Source organism: Theropithecus gelada, chromosome 7b (assembly GCF_003255815.1).
Source record: "Theropithecus gelada isolate Dixy chromosome 7b, Tgel_1.0, whole genome shotgun sequence".
Lineage (NCBI taxonomy): Eukaryota > Metazoa > Chordata > Mammalia > Primates > Cercopithecidae > Theropithecus > Theropithecus gelada.
The window spans coordinates 105,218,151-105,230,717 of record NC_037675.1 but is presented as its reverse complement, the minus strand read 5'-3'; the positions used below and the strand labels follow the sequence as shown (position 1 = coordinate 105,230,717).

General features: G+C 45.5%; 1 protein-coding gene across 14 annotated transcripts in view; it reads right to left on the bottom strand.

The window, feature by feature from the left end:
- Positions 1-12,567, bottom strand: part of KLC1 (kinesin light chain 1) — a 71,173-nt gene that overhangs the window by 39,265 nt on the left and 19,341 nt on the right. For all 14 annotated transcript variants that reach the window (XM_025391432.1, XM_025391434.1, XM_025391427.1 and 11 more), the window contains exons 2-3: positions 6,657-6,918; positions 3,708-3,938 (exon numbers count right to left, since the gene is read on the bottom strand). In XM_025391432.1, the coding sequence (XP_025247217.1) occupies positions 3,708-3,938; positions 6,657-6,917 (492 nt within the window). In that variant the 5' untranslated portion in view covers position 6,918. The remainder of the gene's footprint in view (positions 1-3,707; positions 3,939-6,656; positions 6,919-12,567) is intronic.

The following is a 12,567-nucleotide window of genomic DNA, read 5'->3' as shown; positions in this document are numbered from 1 at the left end:
AGTAAGAAATTAGCTGCATCGGGCCGGGAGCAGTGGCTCACGCCTGTAATCCCAGCACTTTGGGAGGCTGAGGTGGGCGGATCACAAGGTCAGGAGATAGAGACCATCCTGGCTAACACGGTGAAACTCCGTCTATACTAAATAACACAAAAAATTAGCTGGGCGCCGTGGCGGGCACCTGTAGTCCCAGCTACTCGGGAGGCTGAGGCAGGAGAGTGGCATGAAACCGGGAGGCGGAGCTTACAGTGATCCGCGATCACGCCACTGCACTCCAGCCTGGGCGACAGAGCGAGACTCCGTCTCAAAAAAAAAAATTAGCTTCGTCATGGGGCAGATGAACACTGTTTGGCTCCAGAACGGAAAATGTGATAAAGACACATTGCTTTTAGAATATTCCTGTCTGGGATGCATAATCCAAGTATTAGACAAACCCCAACTGAGGAATGATGGACGAAGTAACTGGCCTGCATTCTTCAAAAACATCAATGTCATGAAAGACAACCACAGACGGAGGTCCCGTTCCATGTGAAAGGCTACTCAAGAGATGTGACAATCTCATGAAGGATGTGCCCCTGAACTGGGACACAGCGAAACAATGCCATGAAGGACGCTGTTGGCAGCTAACAAAAGGGGAGTATGAGCTTCAGAGGAGAGGATATGCTGGGTCTGTGTGCAACTTCCTGAGTGCCCCTGGCCCTGGACTGCCACAGGAGAACCCCTCACCCTAGGGAAAGATGCCCAGCAGCAGTAAGCAGCCGTGGCACGTGCTATGCCACTCTGTGAACAGGGTTCAGAAGAAACAAGCACTCATAAGTACTCTGGAAAGGGTAAGGAGAGTCAGCTCACTGTATGTTTTCTCCAAGTTTAACACGTTTTCGAAATAATAAATTTTAAAAGTCTCCAATCCTACGAAACCAGCTTTCTCCTTATCAACATCCTCCAGTGTCCCAGGTCAATCACTGTTGGCATCGACGTCTGCAAGTACTCGCATTTCCATAGCACTCCAGAGCAAGCACATCTTTTATTTATTTATTTATTTATCGTTCATTTGTTTGTTTTTTGAGATAGAGTCTCCCTCTGCCACCCAGGCTGGAGTACAGTGGCATGATCTTGGCACACTGCAACCTCCGCCTCCCAGGTTCAAACGATTCTCGTGCCTCAGCCTCCCAAGTAGTGGGACCACAAGTGCACACCACCACACCTGGCTGATTTTTTTGTATTTTTTAATAGAGATGAGGTTTTGCCATGTTGGCCAGGTTGGTCTTGAACTCCTGGCCTCAGGTGATCCGCCTGCTTCAGCCTCCCAAAATGTTGGGATTACACGCATGAGCCACCGCATCCGGCCTTAATTTTTTTTTTTTTTTTTTTTTTGAGACAGAGGTTTACTCTGTCGTCTAGACTGGAGTGCAGTGGCGCGGATCTTGGCTCACTGCAACCTCCATCTCCTGGGTTCAAGCAATTCTCCTACCTCAGCCTCCTGAGTAGCTAGAGTTACAGGTTATGTGCCACCATGCCTGGCTAATTTTTGTATTTTTAGTAAAGATAGGGTTTCACAATATTGGCCAGGCTGTCCTCCAACTCCTGACCTCAGGTGATCTGCCTGCCTCGGCCTCCCTAAGGGCTGGCATGAGCCACCGCACCCAGCCACATCTTTTAAATCAAAACATTTAGTTGGCCCCTAACCTAGAGGAGACGTGAGGGAAGAATATGGTAAGCCTCTTGAAATACCATGCTGTCAACTAAACTGCATTCTCCCCAAATTCCTATGTTAAAGCCCTAACCCCCAGTGTAATGGTATTTAGAGATGAAACCCTTGGGAGGTGATTAGGATAAGATGAGCTCGAAAGGGTGGGGCCTCACGATGGGATTAGTGCCCTTATAAAAAGAGACACCAGAGAGCTTACTCCCTCTCTCTCTGTACCACATGAGAACACAAAGAGATGGTGGCGGTCTGCAAGCCAGAAAGAAGGCCCTCACCAGAACCGGACCCTGCTGGTACCCTGATCTTGGATTTCCAGAGCTATGAGAAAATAAATGTTAAGCCACCCAGCCTGTGGTATCTGTTACAGTAGCCCAAGCAGATGAAGACAGGGGAAATGTAGGTTTGCTGGTGCTACACATAAGACTGTTTCTGTAGTCTTAGAATGGGGATTCGAACCAGAGACACAAATGTGCACCTCTCTAGTATTCTGATTATGTACGTGAACATGCCTGGCACCATATAGGTATTTAAAAAATGTTAGTTCCAAATGCAACGTGGAACACTGGACTAGGTCCTAGCACAGAAAAGAGATACTAGTGGAAGGCCTGGTGACATCCAAACCAAGCTTGTGTTTCAGTTAACAGTAAAGTATTGATGTTAATATCTTAGTTCTGACCACTGATCTACGATTATGTAAGACTAGGGGAAATTGGGTTATGGTTCTTCTCAAACTTTCCAACTTTTCAATCAATTTAAAATTATTCCATTGGAAACTTGAGAGAAGGGTAAAATTTTTAAAAATTAAAAATAAGTAAAATAAAACAATTCCAAAATTTAGAAATTTTCTTTAAAAAGAAGTTAACTGAGTCTGGGCATGGTGGCTCATGCCTGTAATCCCAGCACTTTGGGAGGCTGAGGCAGGCAGATCACAAGGTCAGGAGATCAAGACCATCCTGGCTAACACAGTGAAACCCTGTCTCTACTAAAAATACAAAAAATTAGCCAGGCGTGGTAGCACACGCCTGTAGTCCCAGCTACCTGGGAGGCTGAGGCAGGAGAATCGCTTGAACCCAGGAGGCAGAGGTTGCAGTAAGCTAAGATCATGTCACTGCACTCCAGCCTGGGCGACAGAGCAAGACTCCACCTCAAAAAAAAAAAAAGAAGTTAACTGAATCAGAAATAAATGTTGAATGAAAAATAACTGAGACCAGGATAAATATCTAAATACAGCCAACAGAGAAAGAAAAAGGCTGGGCACAGTGGCTCCCACCTAGAATCCCAGCACTTGGGGAGGCTGAGGTGGGAAGATCACTTGAGGCCAGGAGTTCAAGACCAGCTTGGCCAAAATAGCGAAACCCCATCTCTACTTAAAAAAAAAAATACAAAAACTTAGCTGGGCATGGTGTCACACACCTGTAATCCCAGCTACTCCGGAGGCTGAGGCAGGAGAATCGCATGAACCCGGGAGGCAGAGGTTGCAGTGAGTCAAGATTGTGCCACTGCACTCCAGCCTGAGCGACAGAGTGAGACTCCGTCTAAATAAAAGAAAAAAAAGAAAACCAAGATCCTTTCTTCCACTGCAGATATAGGAAGATAAGCCGGCAAGGGAAGCCAAGGGGAGGATGAGAGAGGTGGTAAGAGAGCCAGATGGTGTCTGGGGGACCAGGGTAGTTTCAAAGAGAATGGCAATGCCAAGAGCACCCACCGTAAGAGGCAGAGAGCTTGCCCAGAGTCTTTGGACCGCTGCTAGACCAGCAGCTGATGGCATGGAAGCCAAGCTGCAGAGGGGCAAGGAAGCTCCGGAGCCTAAGCTGGGGCAGACCTCGGGGCAGACCTCGCTGAAGGTAATGGTGTCTCTCTGGCTTGTGGCTTATATTTACAAAACATTTTTGCATGTTCTGGTCAACGTTCTAATATGAAAAGAATAAGGCGAACAGAACCTCTATGACTTGCCCCGGGACTCCATTTTAAACATCAGCACCACATTTGCTACAGAGCCACTCACGGATGGGGAAATGTCGTCGTCATATTTTTTTAGCTGATTCATAAACTCCAGATGCTTCTTCTCCTCCTCCAGTTGAGCCACAGACTGCTCGCTCTTCTGCAGTTTCTGCTGCGTGTTGGCCAATTCATCCCGTAGCCACTGATTCTCCTGGCACAGACGACGAACCTGCGCACGCAGTTTCTGCTTCTCGGACTCCACAGCATTCAGGTGATTTGACAAAGCCATCATAACCTGAGCAGACAGAAACGTGTGCAGCACTGTGGCACACTGTCCAGCAAGTGTCCCTCCCACCTGTGCGAACATTCTGTGGCTGGGGCTGTAGCTTACACTTGCAGATGTTTTCTCCAAAGTACATATAAGTACCATCTGCCATTTATTTCTCTTTTCCCCTTCAGCCACAGACTACATAACAGGATACGAAAAAGAAAATCACATGCTCAGAATGCCTACAAAAAAACTATTTATTTTTTTGAAGAGCATGTCAAATGAACTAGCAATGAAAACACAGCTACCCTTCTGATGAAACTGTATTATTTTACTTTCTATCAAGATGGCCCCAACATAATTTTTATAGACCCTTTCCCATGTGTGAGGCCTTGTGTACACACATGCATGTCTGCGCACAGAGTGCAGGCTGGTGAAGGGCTGGAGGTGGAAGTCAGAGAACAGGGCACATACAAATCTTCCTCAATGTTCCAAGGTGAGAGAAGACATCTCTGCAGCTACCACCAAGAGTAAGAACGCACTGGTGCACTCATAAGCTTATGTTTATGTCCTAAAATCCAGGGAACACTCCAGGGCTCTGCCTACAGAGTGCTCACTAGTTTCTGGAATAGACCAGCATGAAGCCGTGGCAACTTCCTAGGAGCATAAGAGCAGAAAGATCTAGGAGGAGCTGACTGGCTGCAATCCGTTCTCTCTTTAGAACATATATCTGCCCTTCTCTCTCATACATAATAACCAGGTTATTATCCTCCTAGGTTTAAAACCTGAAACTCCAGAAGGTGGGACTTTTTCTTCCTTCTTTTTGTAAAACTCTTATTTGCGACACCAAAAAAGCAAGTTTAAATTCATGTCACCCGTTCTCAAGATAACAGAACCTGAGAAATAATAGGTTCACAATATCCAAACAAAGCTACAGTTCTGCAACTCAAGTCTGTCACATGGTTAGGATGAAGACTCTAAAATCAGGGTGTAGGCGTTCACTTCCCCTGTGAAAGCAGAAACCACTGGCCAGCAGCCCCTCTTCTGCTCTATTCACTCACGCAACTAGAGAAAGCTAAGAAGTCAAGCTTTAGTATATTTAATTTTACCTAAGATATGCTGGCAGAGCCAGAAGTTATCAAGAGAGAGAATTTAAAAACCTAGATGTTTCCAGTGTTTTCATCTCTATGTCAAGCATGGTATTATAGAAACAAAGGTTAGTCAAAGATATGATGCAATCTGGTCCTGGGATTGCAGAGACCATCACCTACTGGCCAGTGTCCATTCTCCTTTCCTTCCTTAGGCTTGAGAACCTGCCACTGTAAGTGGGAAGACAACATTCCCCAGTCTCCCACTCACCCAGGTACAGCCATGAGGTCTGGCCTATGAAATGTAAGCACTGCTGTACACAACATCAAAGAAGCAGCCTTCAAGGAAGGAGGCACATCCTTCCTTTCCCTTCCCCTATGCTAGAACAGGGCCACATGGCTGCCACTGGAGCTCACTCTCAGTCCCCAACACAGGCTGCCAAGGTGTAGCGTGGCAGATGTTAGCAGCCTGAGTACCCCCGATGACTGTGCAGCTACAGAACCCGTCCAGGATTCTGTACCTCAGTACTTGTTTGACAAACATCTTGTGGTTTAAGCCACTGTTTTTGTTTTTTTGATACTGGCAGCCAAATCAAATCCTAAATGATACACAGCTGTATCCACTATTTTGGCTCTGCTTTTTAAAATTTGGAGAGGCCCTGAGGTCAGGAGTTCAAGACAAGCCTGGCCAACATGGTGAAACCTCATTTCTACTAAAAAAACAAAAAATTAGCCAGGAATGGTGGTACGTGCCTATAATCCCAGCTACTTGGGAGGCTAAGGCAGGATAATCACTTGAACCCAGCGGGTGGAGGCTGCAGTGAGCCGAGATTGCGCCATTGCATTCCAGCCTGGGCAACAAGAGCAAACACCGTCTCAAAAAAATAAAAAACAAAAATAAGTCAGAGTCCGGGCATGGACTTTGGTGAGGCAGGCACATCACGTGAGGTTGGGAGTTTAAGACCAGCCTAACCAACATGGAGAAACCCTGTCTCTACTAAAAATACAAATTAGCCAGGTGTGGTGGTGCATAATCCCAGCTACTTGGGAGGCTGAGGCAGGAGAATCACTTGAGCCCGGGAGGCAGAGGTTGCAGTGAGCCGAGATCGCACCAGCGTGGGCAGCAAGAGCAAAACTCCATCTCAATCAATCAATCAATCAATAAAATTCTTATGGGCCCAAATCAATAGTAATCAATTAACATACAGAACACACATGTAAGTGGATCTGGTTTTTTTGTTTTTTTTTTTCTTTGAGATAAAGTCTCGCTCTGTCACCCAGGCTGGAGTGCAGTGGCGCAATTTTGGCTCCCTGCAACCTCTGCCTCCCAGGTTTAAGTGATTCTTCTGCCTCAAGCCTGCCTAGTAGCTGGGATTACACACGCCAGCCACCAGGCCTGGCTAATTTTTGTATTTTTAGTAGAGTCAGCGTTTCACCATGTTGGCTAGGCTGGTCTCAAATTCCTGACCTCAAGTGATCCACCTGCCTCAGCCTCCCAAAGCGCTTGGATTACAGGCATGAGCCACCGCACTCGGCCTGGATCTGTTATTTTATAACCATCTTTCCTCTTCAGTGAAACTGCTTATTTCAAACAAAGTCTCCATTTTACCAAACCATCACAAGTTCTTGATGATGTCTGAGTCATTCTCGCTCATACCTGTGCCTCACTCAGGCCAAGCTCCAACATCTCCAGTGACTTCCGGATCATGTTTGATTTCTCCTCCACCAGGTTACTTTCATCATCTTTCTTCAAACACTTCAGTGTCTCCAGCAAACTTTGTAAAATGGAATTGTGCTCATTCTTCAAAGCTTCCAGCCCCTGAATTACTTGCTTTGTTTTAGAAATAATTTCATCCTGTGTAAGCTTCTCCAACTTGTCTTCCTTTATGTACACCATTGTGGACATGTTGTCATACATTCTGGAATGAAAAAAGAAAAAGAAATTAGACCCCTCATTACAAGTTTCATTTCTGTTACATCAAGCAAACATGAAAATTTTTTAATTAACATTTTATAGAGGAATAATAAATATGCACATTTGTAATTTATGATCTTGAAGTACCACATTCTGCACTGTTTCTGTTTTTCCTTTGCAGACACATTTAATTACTTTTCTGGTTTACGTTTCAATTTTTTTTTATGACAGCAACTGAAATTAACGCCAAAGATTAAAAGCAGCAAAACATCTAAATGGCATTTCCAAAACACATAGCCTCAGTGAACAACATTTTTTCTCAAAATGTTTGCAAGCCTTTTTCTCTTCCTAATGAAATGCAGAAAGAACACTACATTCTTGGTAACATGTTTAACTGGACAAAGGCTTGAAAAGGAGTCATGCAGCTGGAAGAAGAAAGAAAAACCAGCCAAAGAACATGGAACAGGAAGAGCAGCAGGGGAGAAGCAGACCTGGAAGACACAGGGCACCAAGGACAGGAGCAGGATGGTCACCGGGCAGGCTCACAGATGAGGAGGGCACAGTGAAGCACCACTGGGGCCAGGCCCAGGGTGACGTGATGCAGTGTCTGGAATGGGCTTTCAAACACCCAAGTGAGAAAGAAAAGGGGGAGGAAAGGGGCATACAAAACAGCATCACTTGTGCTGGTGTGCCTGACAGCCACTGGCACTGAGCAATGGATTCCTCTGCTAGCCTCTCTCCTTTTTACTAAGTCTTAAAACTACATAGTTAAGTTTAAAAAACAGAAAGATAATGAGCAGTGATCTTTTCGGCAGAGTGACAGGGATGGAGGTGAGATTACACGTCAGAGTTATTTCCTTCATAACACTGCCACTGTCTGAAACTCACATTTCATGAAGGGTCTAATATCACTTTGAATATAAGCTCTTATTTAAAAAAAGGCAGGACAGCCGGGCATCATGGCTCATTCCTCTAATCCCAGCACTTTGGGAGGCCAAGGCAGGTGGATCACTTGATGCCAGGAGTTCAAAACCAGCCTGGCCAACATGGCAAAACCCTGTCTCTACTCAAAATACAAAAATTAGCTGGGTGTGGTGGCACGCACCCATGGTCCCAGCTACTCAGGGGGCTGAGGCACGAGAATCACTTGAGCCTGGAACGCAGAGGTTGCAATAAGTCAATATTGCACCACTGCACTCCAGCCTGGGCAACAGAGCAAGACTCTGCCTAAATAAATAAATACATAAAAATAAACAAAATACAATTAGCTGGGTGTGGTGGTATGTGCATGTATTCCTTGCTACCCAGGAGGGTGAGGCGCAAGGATCACTTGAGCCCAGGGGTGTGAGGTGACTGTCAGCTATGATGGTACCACTGCACTCCAGTCTGGGTGATGGAGCAAGACTCTGTCTCTTAAAAAAAATTCAAAAAAAAAAAAAAAAGGCTCCACAGCACCTAGGCGCAGCTCCTGCCAGTCCATGTGATGAATGGATGGACTGACAGACACTGGATGAAAGGAAGAAAGGCTGAAGCAGCAGACAGACTACATATTCCAGGATTTGGGGTGAAGCTATGAGTGCTTGAGAATAGGGTCACGTTAGTCTCTGCATCACCAATTTCACACTGGAAAAATCTTTTTTTTTTTTTTTTTTTCATAAATATGAAGACTAAATTCCTTTTAAAATTTGGAAGTTGTCTGTAGGACTATTCAGAAATCCACCTCCACTCCACTAACAAAGAACCCAGAAAACAACAAAAGAACAAACGCCGGCCAGGCACAGTGGCTCATGCCTGTAATCCCAGCACTTTGGGAGGCCGAGGCGGGCAGATCACGAGGTCAAGAGTTCAAGACCAGCCTGGCCAATATGGTGAAACCCCCGTCTCTACTAAAACTACAAAAATTAGCCGGGCCTGGTGGTGCTCGCCTGGAGTCCCAACTACTCAGGAGGCTGAGGCAAGAGAATCGCTTGAAACCAGGAGGCAGGGGTTGCAGTGAGCCAAGATTTCACCACTGCACTCCAGCCTGGGCAACAAAGGAAGATTTTGTCCCCCAAAAAAAAAAGAAAAAAGAACAAAGGCCACTCCTCTACCTGACAGTATGTTAACTGCTAGTATTTATTTAACACATGGCTCTCCAGCTTCACTGTAGCAAATCCATGCTGTGTGCCAGGCTGGGAATATATTGCTGAATAATACTGCTGTGCTCCGTGAGGGACCTTGTCCATACTGTTCCATGACACATCCCCAGCCTGGCACTCAATACACATTCGTAAAATGAGTGAAAGAAAACACTTAAGGACCAGTTTTCAACAAACAAGATTAAAATGTACTAGGTTAACAAGTTGATCTGAACATCTCTGAGGTTCCTATGAGTGAAGGGAAGGGACTTCAGAAGGAAGAAAACAAAACTTAAGGCCTGTTTTTCCTCCCTGACAGCAAAGTATTTATGTATTATATCCAAATGATGCAACATATATTCTTTTTTTTTTTTTTTTTTTGAGACGGAGTCTCGCTGTGCTCCCAGGCTAGAGTGCAGTGGCGTGATCTCGGCTCACTGCAAGCTCCACCTCCCGGGTTCACGCCATTCTCCCGCCTCAGCCTCCCAAGTAGCTGAGACTACAGGCGCCCGCCACCACGCCCGGCTAGTTTTTTGTATTTTTAGTAGAGACGGGGTTTCACCATGTTAGCCAGGATAGTCTTGATCTCCTGACCTCGTGATCCACCCGCCTCGGCCTCCCAAAGTGCTGGGATTACAGGCTTGAGCCACCGCGCCCGGCCAACATATATTCTTTTATGTTTCCAAAACTAGCAGATGCAAGTGTTTTTCTAAAACTTACTCTGAGTTAAGTAAGCCCTGGAATGTACAGATTAATAAGGGCCTCACCCTCGGGGACATGCAAGCTAGTAGAAGACAACCTACACAAGCAGGTGCACAAAGACCTGAAGGCCCAGGGACAGTGGCTGTGCGGCGGAACACAGTGATGGGGGGCAGTGGAGTGGCCAACTGAGAGACGAAGGCCAGACAGAAGAAACCATTCCCAAGGGATGTTATCAAGTAGCACCTCTCAAGGCTAGTAAGGGCACTGCCAGCCCAGGGCAAAAGGCGAGCTGAGGCAGAGGTGTGACGGCACCACTGCTGGCGAGCAGCTGCTCATCACTGCAGAGCCAGACCCAGTACAAGGGCTAGAGGAGCAGTGCAGAGTGACAGCACAAGAAACCTGCCCCCCAAGTGACCATGATATAGATGTTAAGTACACATGACACTTCTTCAGAGGGAAACAGACAGTGGCATATATATTCAGACTCGATGCCTCTTGCCATTTCTAGGCTAAGCCATTATAACCAAAGGCAGCTTATATTAATAAACAGTGCCAAGGCAACTGGCTATTTAGGAAAAATAAAGTTAAACTCCTATACTCACTATATACTAACATAAATTTCAAATTAATAATTACATTTAAAAAAAAAACTAGAAGGAAATACAAAGGCCTATATGTACGTAGGTCAAACTAAAGAGCATTCTATGAATAAAAGTAATGGCAAGCTGGGCACAGTAGCTCACGCCTGTAATCCCAGCACTTTGGGAGGCCGAGGCGGGCAGATCACAAGGTCAGGAGATCGAGACCATCCTGGCTAACACGGTGCAACCTCGTCTCTACTAAAAATACTAAAAACTAGCCGGGTGTGGTGGTGGCTGCCAGTAGTCCCAGCTAATTGGGAGGCTGAGGCAGGAGAATGGCGTGAACCTGAGAGGCAGAGACTGCAGTGAGCCAAGGTCGATCCACTGCACTCCAGCCTATGCGACAGAGTGAGACTCCGTCTCAAAAAAAAAAAAAAAAAAAGACTTCGAGACCAGCCTGGCCAACATGGTGAAATCCCATCTCTACTAAAAATATAAAAAATTAGCCAGGCGTGGCGGCGCACACCTGTAATCCCAGCTACTCTGGAGGTTAAGGCAGGAGAATCGCTTGAACCCAGGAGGCGGAGGTTGCGGTGAGCAGAGATCCCACCACTGTGCTCCAGCCTGGGTGACAGAGCAAGACTCCATCAAGAAGAGGAGAGGGGAGAGGAGAGAGGTGAGAGGGGAGAGGAGAGAGGTGAGAGGGGAGAGGGGGGAGGGGAGAGGAGGAAGGCAGACAGAGCGAGAGAGAGAGAAAGAAAAAGTATAAAACTGTAAAAGACTGACAAGTCTACTTAAGACATTTTTCAAGTTTGATGCAGAAACAAATAAAATATGTTTTTGAGGGAACACTGTTTTGCAGCTCATCAAGATGAAGAATTCAAAAGTATACAGGCGGCCGGGCCCGGTGCTCACGCCTGTAATCCTAGCGCTTTGGGAGGCCCAGGAAAGTGGATCACTTAGGTCAGGAGTTCCAGACAAGCCTGGCCAACATGGTGAAACCTCGTCTCTACTAAAAATACAAAAAATACAAAAAATTAGCTGGGCGTGGTGGCAAGTGCCTGTAATCCCAGCTACTCAGGAGGCTGAGGCAGGAGAATTGCTTGAACCCAGTAGGCAGAGGTTGCAGTGAGCTGAGATCATACCACTGCACTCCAGCCTGGGCAACAGAGTGAGACTCTGTCTCAAAAAAACAAACAAACAAACAAACAAACAAGTATACAGGTTACCAGCTCAAAGGGCTAAGTTACAGTTATACTGATATCTGAAAGGTAAAAATTACTCAGAATCTAAGTTGTCTCAAACATTTTGCCAGCCTATAAATCACATCATCGCTGGACCATCTTCCAAATCTCATGCTGTGTATGCCTGGAGATGATTCAATGGAACAAGGAATCAGCCAAAACAATGCCTGGCACCCCACGGGCATGCAACAAAGATGCGTGCAATGAATGAATGAAGCAGCCCTGGAGCTACTGCATCTTCTTCTCACCTACCCTGGGGCATGTTGGAGGCTCAATCTCCCTGTAAGTCAAGTGAAATTGATACCCACCTGACCTGGGACATAGTACAGGCTCAAAAATACTCCCTTCCCTCTTTCCCTCTGACTGACACACAAGCTATCTGGCCCCAGGTTATTCTAACTAAGAATTTTTTTTATTATGCTTTTATTCCTTTAAAAAAAAAAAAAAAAAAAAAAAGTCCTATTTAAGGTTCCATTATTTACTTTGTGAGACCAAAAGAACTCAATGCAAAATCTCCAGTGTAAAACCTGATAAATCTAACGTCTGAATTAAGCTCGCAAAACACAAGAAGCCCTTCTTGGGGTCAAACCTCTTTAAGGCTATTGTTCAACAGGCAAAGCTATTACAGCCTACTGAATTTAAAGTCTCAGCATTCAAGTAAACCTAACAAATTCTTTTTTTTTTTTTTTTTTGAGATGGGGTCTCACCATGTTGCCCAGGCTGGTCTCAAACTCTTGGGCTCCAGTGATCCTCCCACCTAGGCCTCCCAAAGTGCTGGAGGTATGGGTATGAGCTATCACACCAGGCCCCTAACAAATTATGTACTGTGTCTACAGACTGTAAGTCACTACCTAACATAATGAAGACCAAAAAAACCCTATGTTATTTTTACTTAATTTTAGAACTTACTTTGTTTCCATTATTTTAGATAGCGACTCAACTTTTGCAATTACATTGTATTGTGGTTTTCGTATGTTTTTCTTTTTTGTTTAGAGATGGAGTCTTGCTA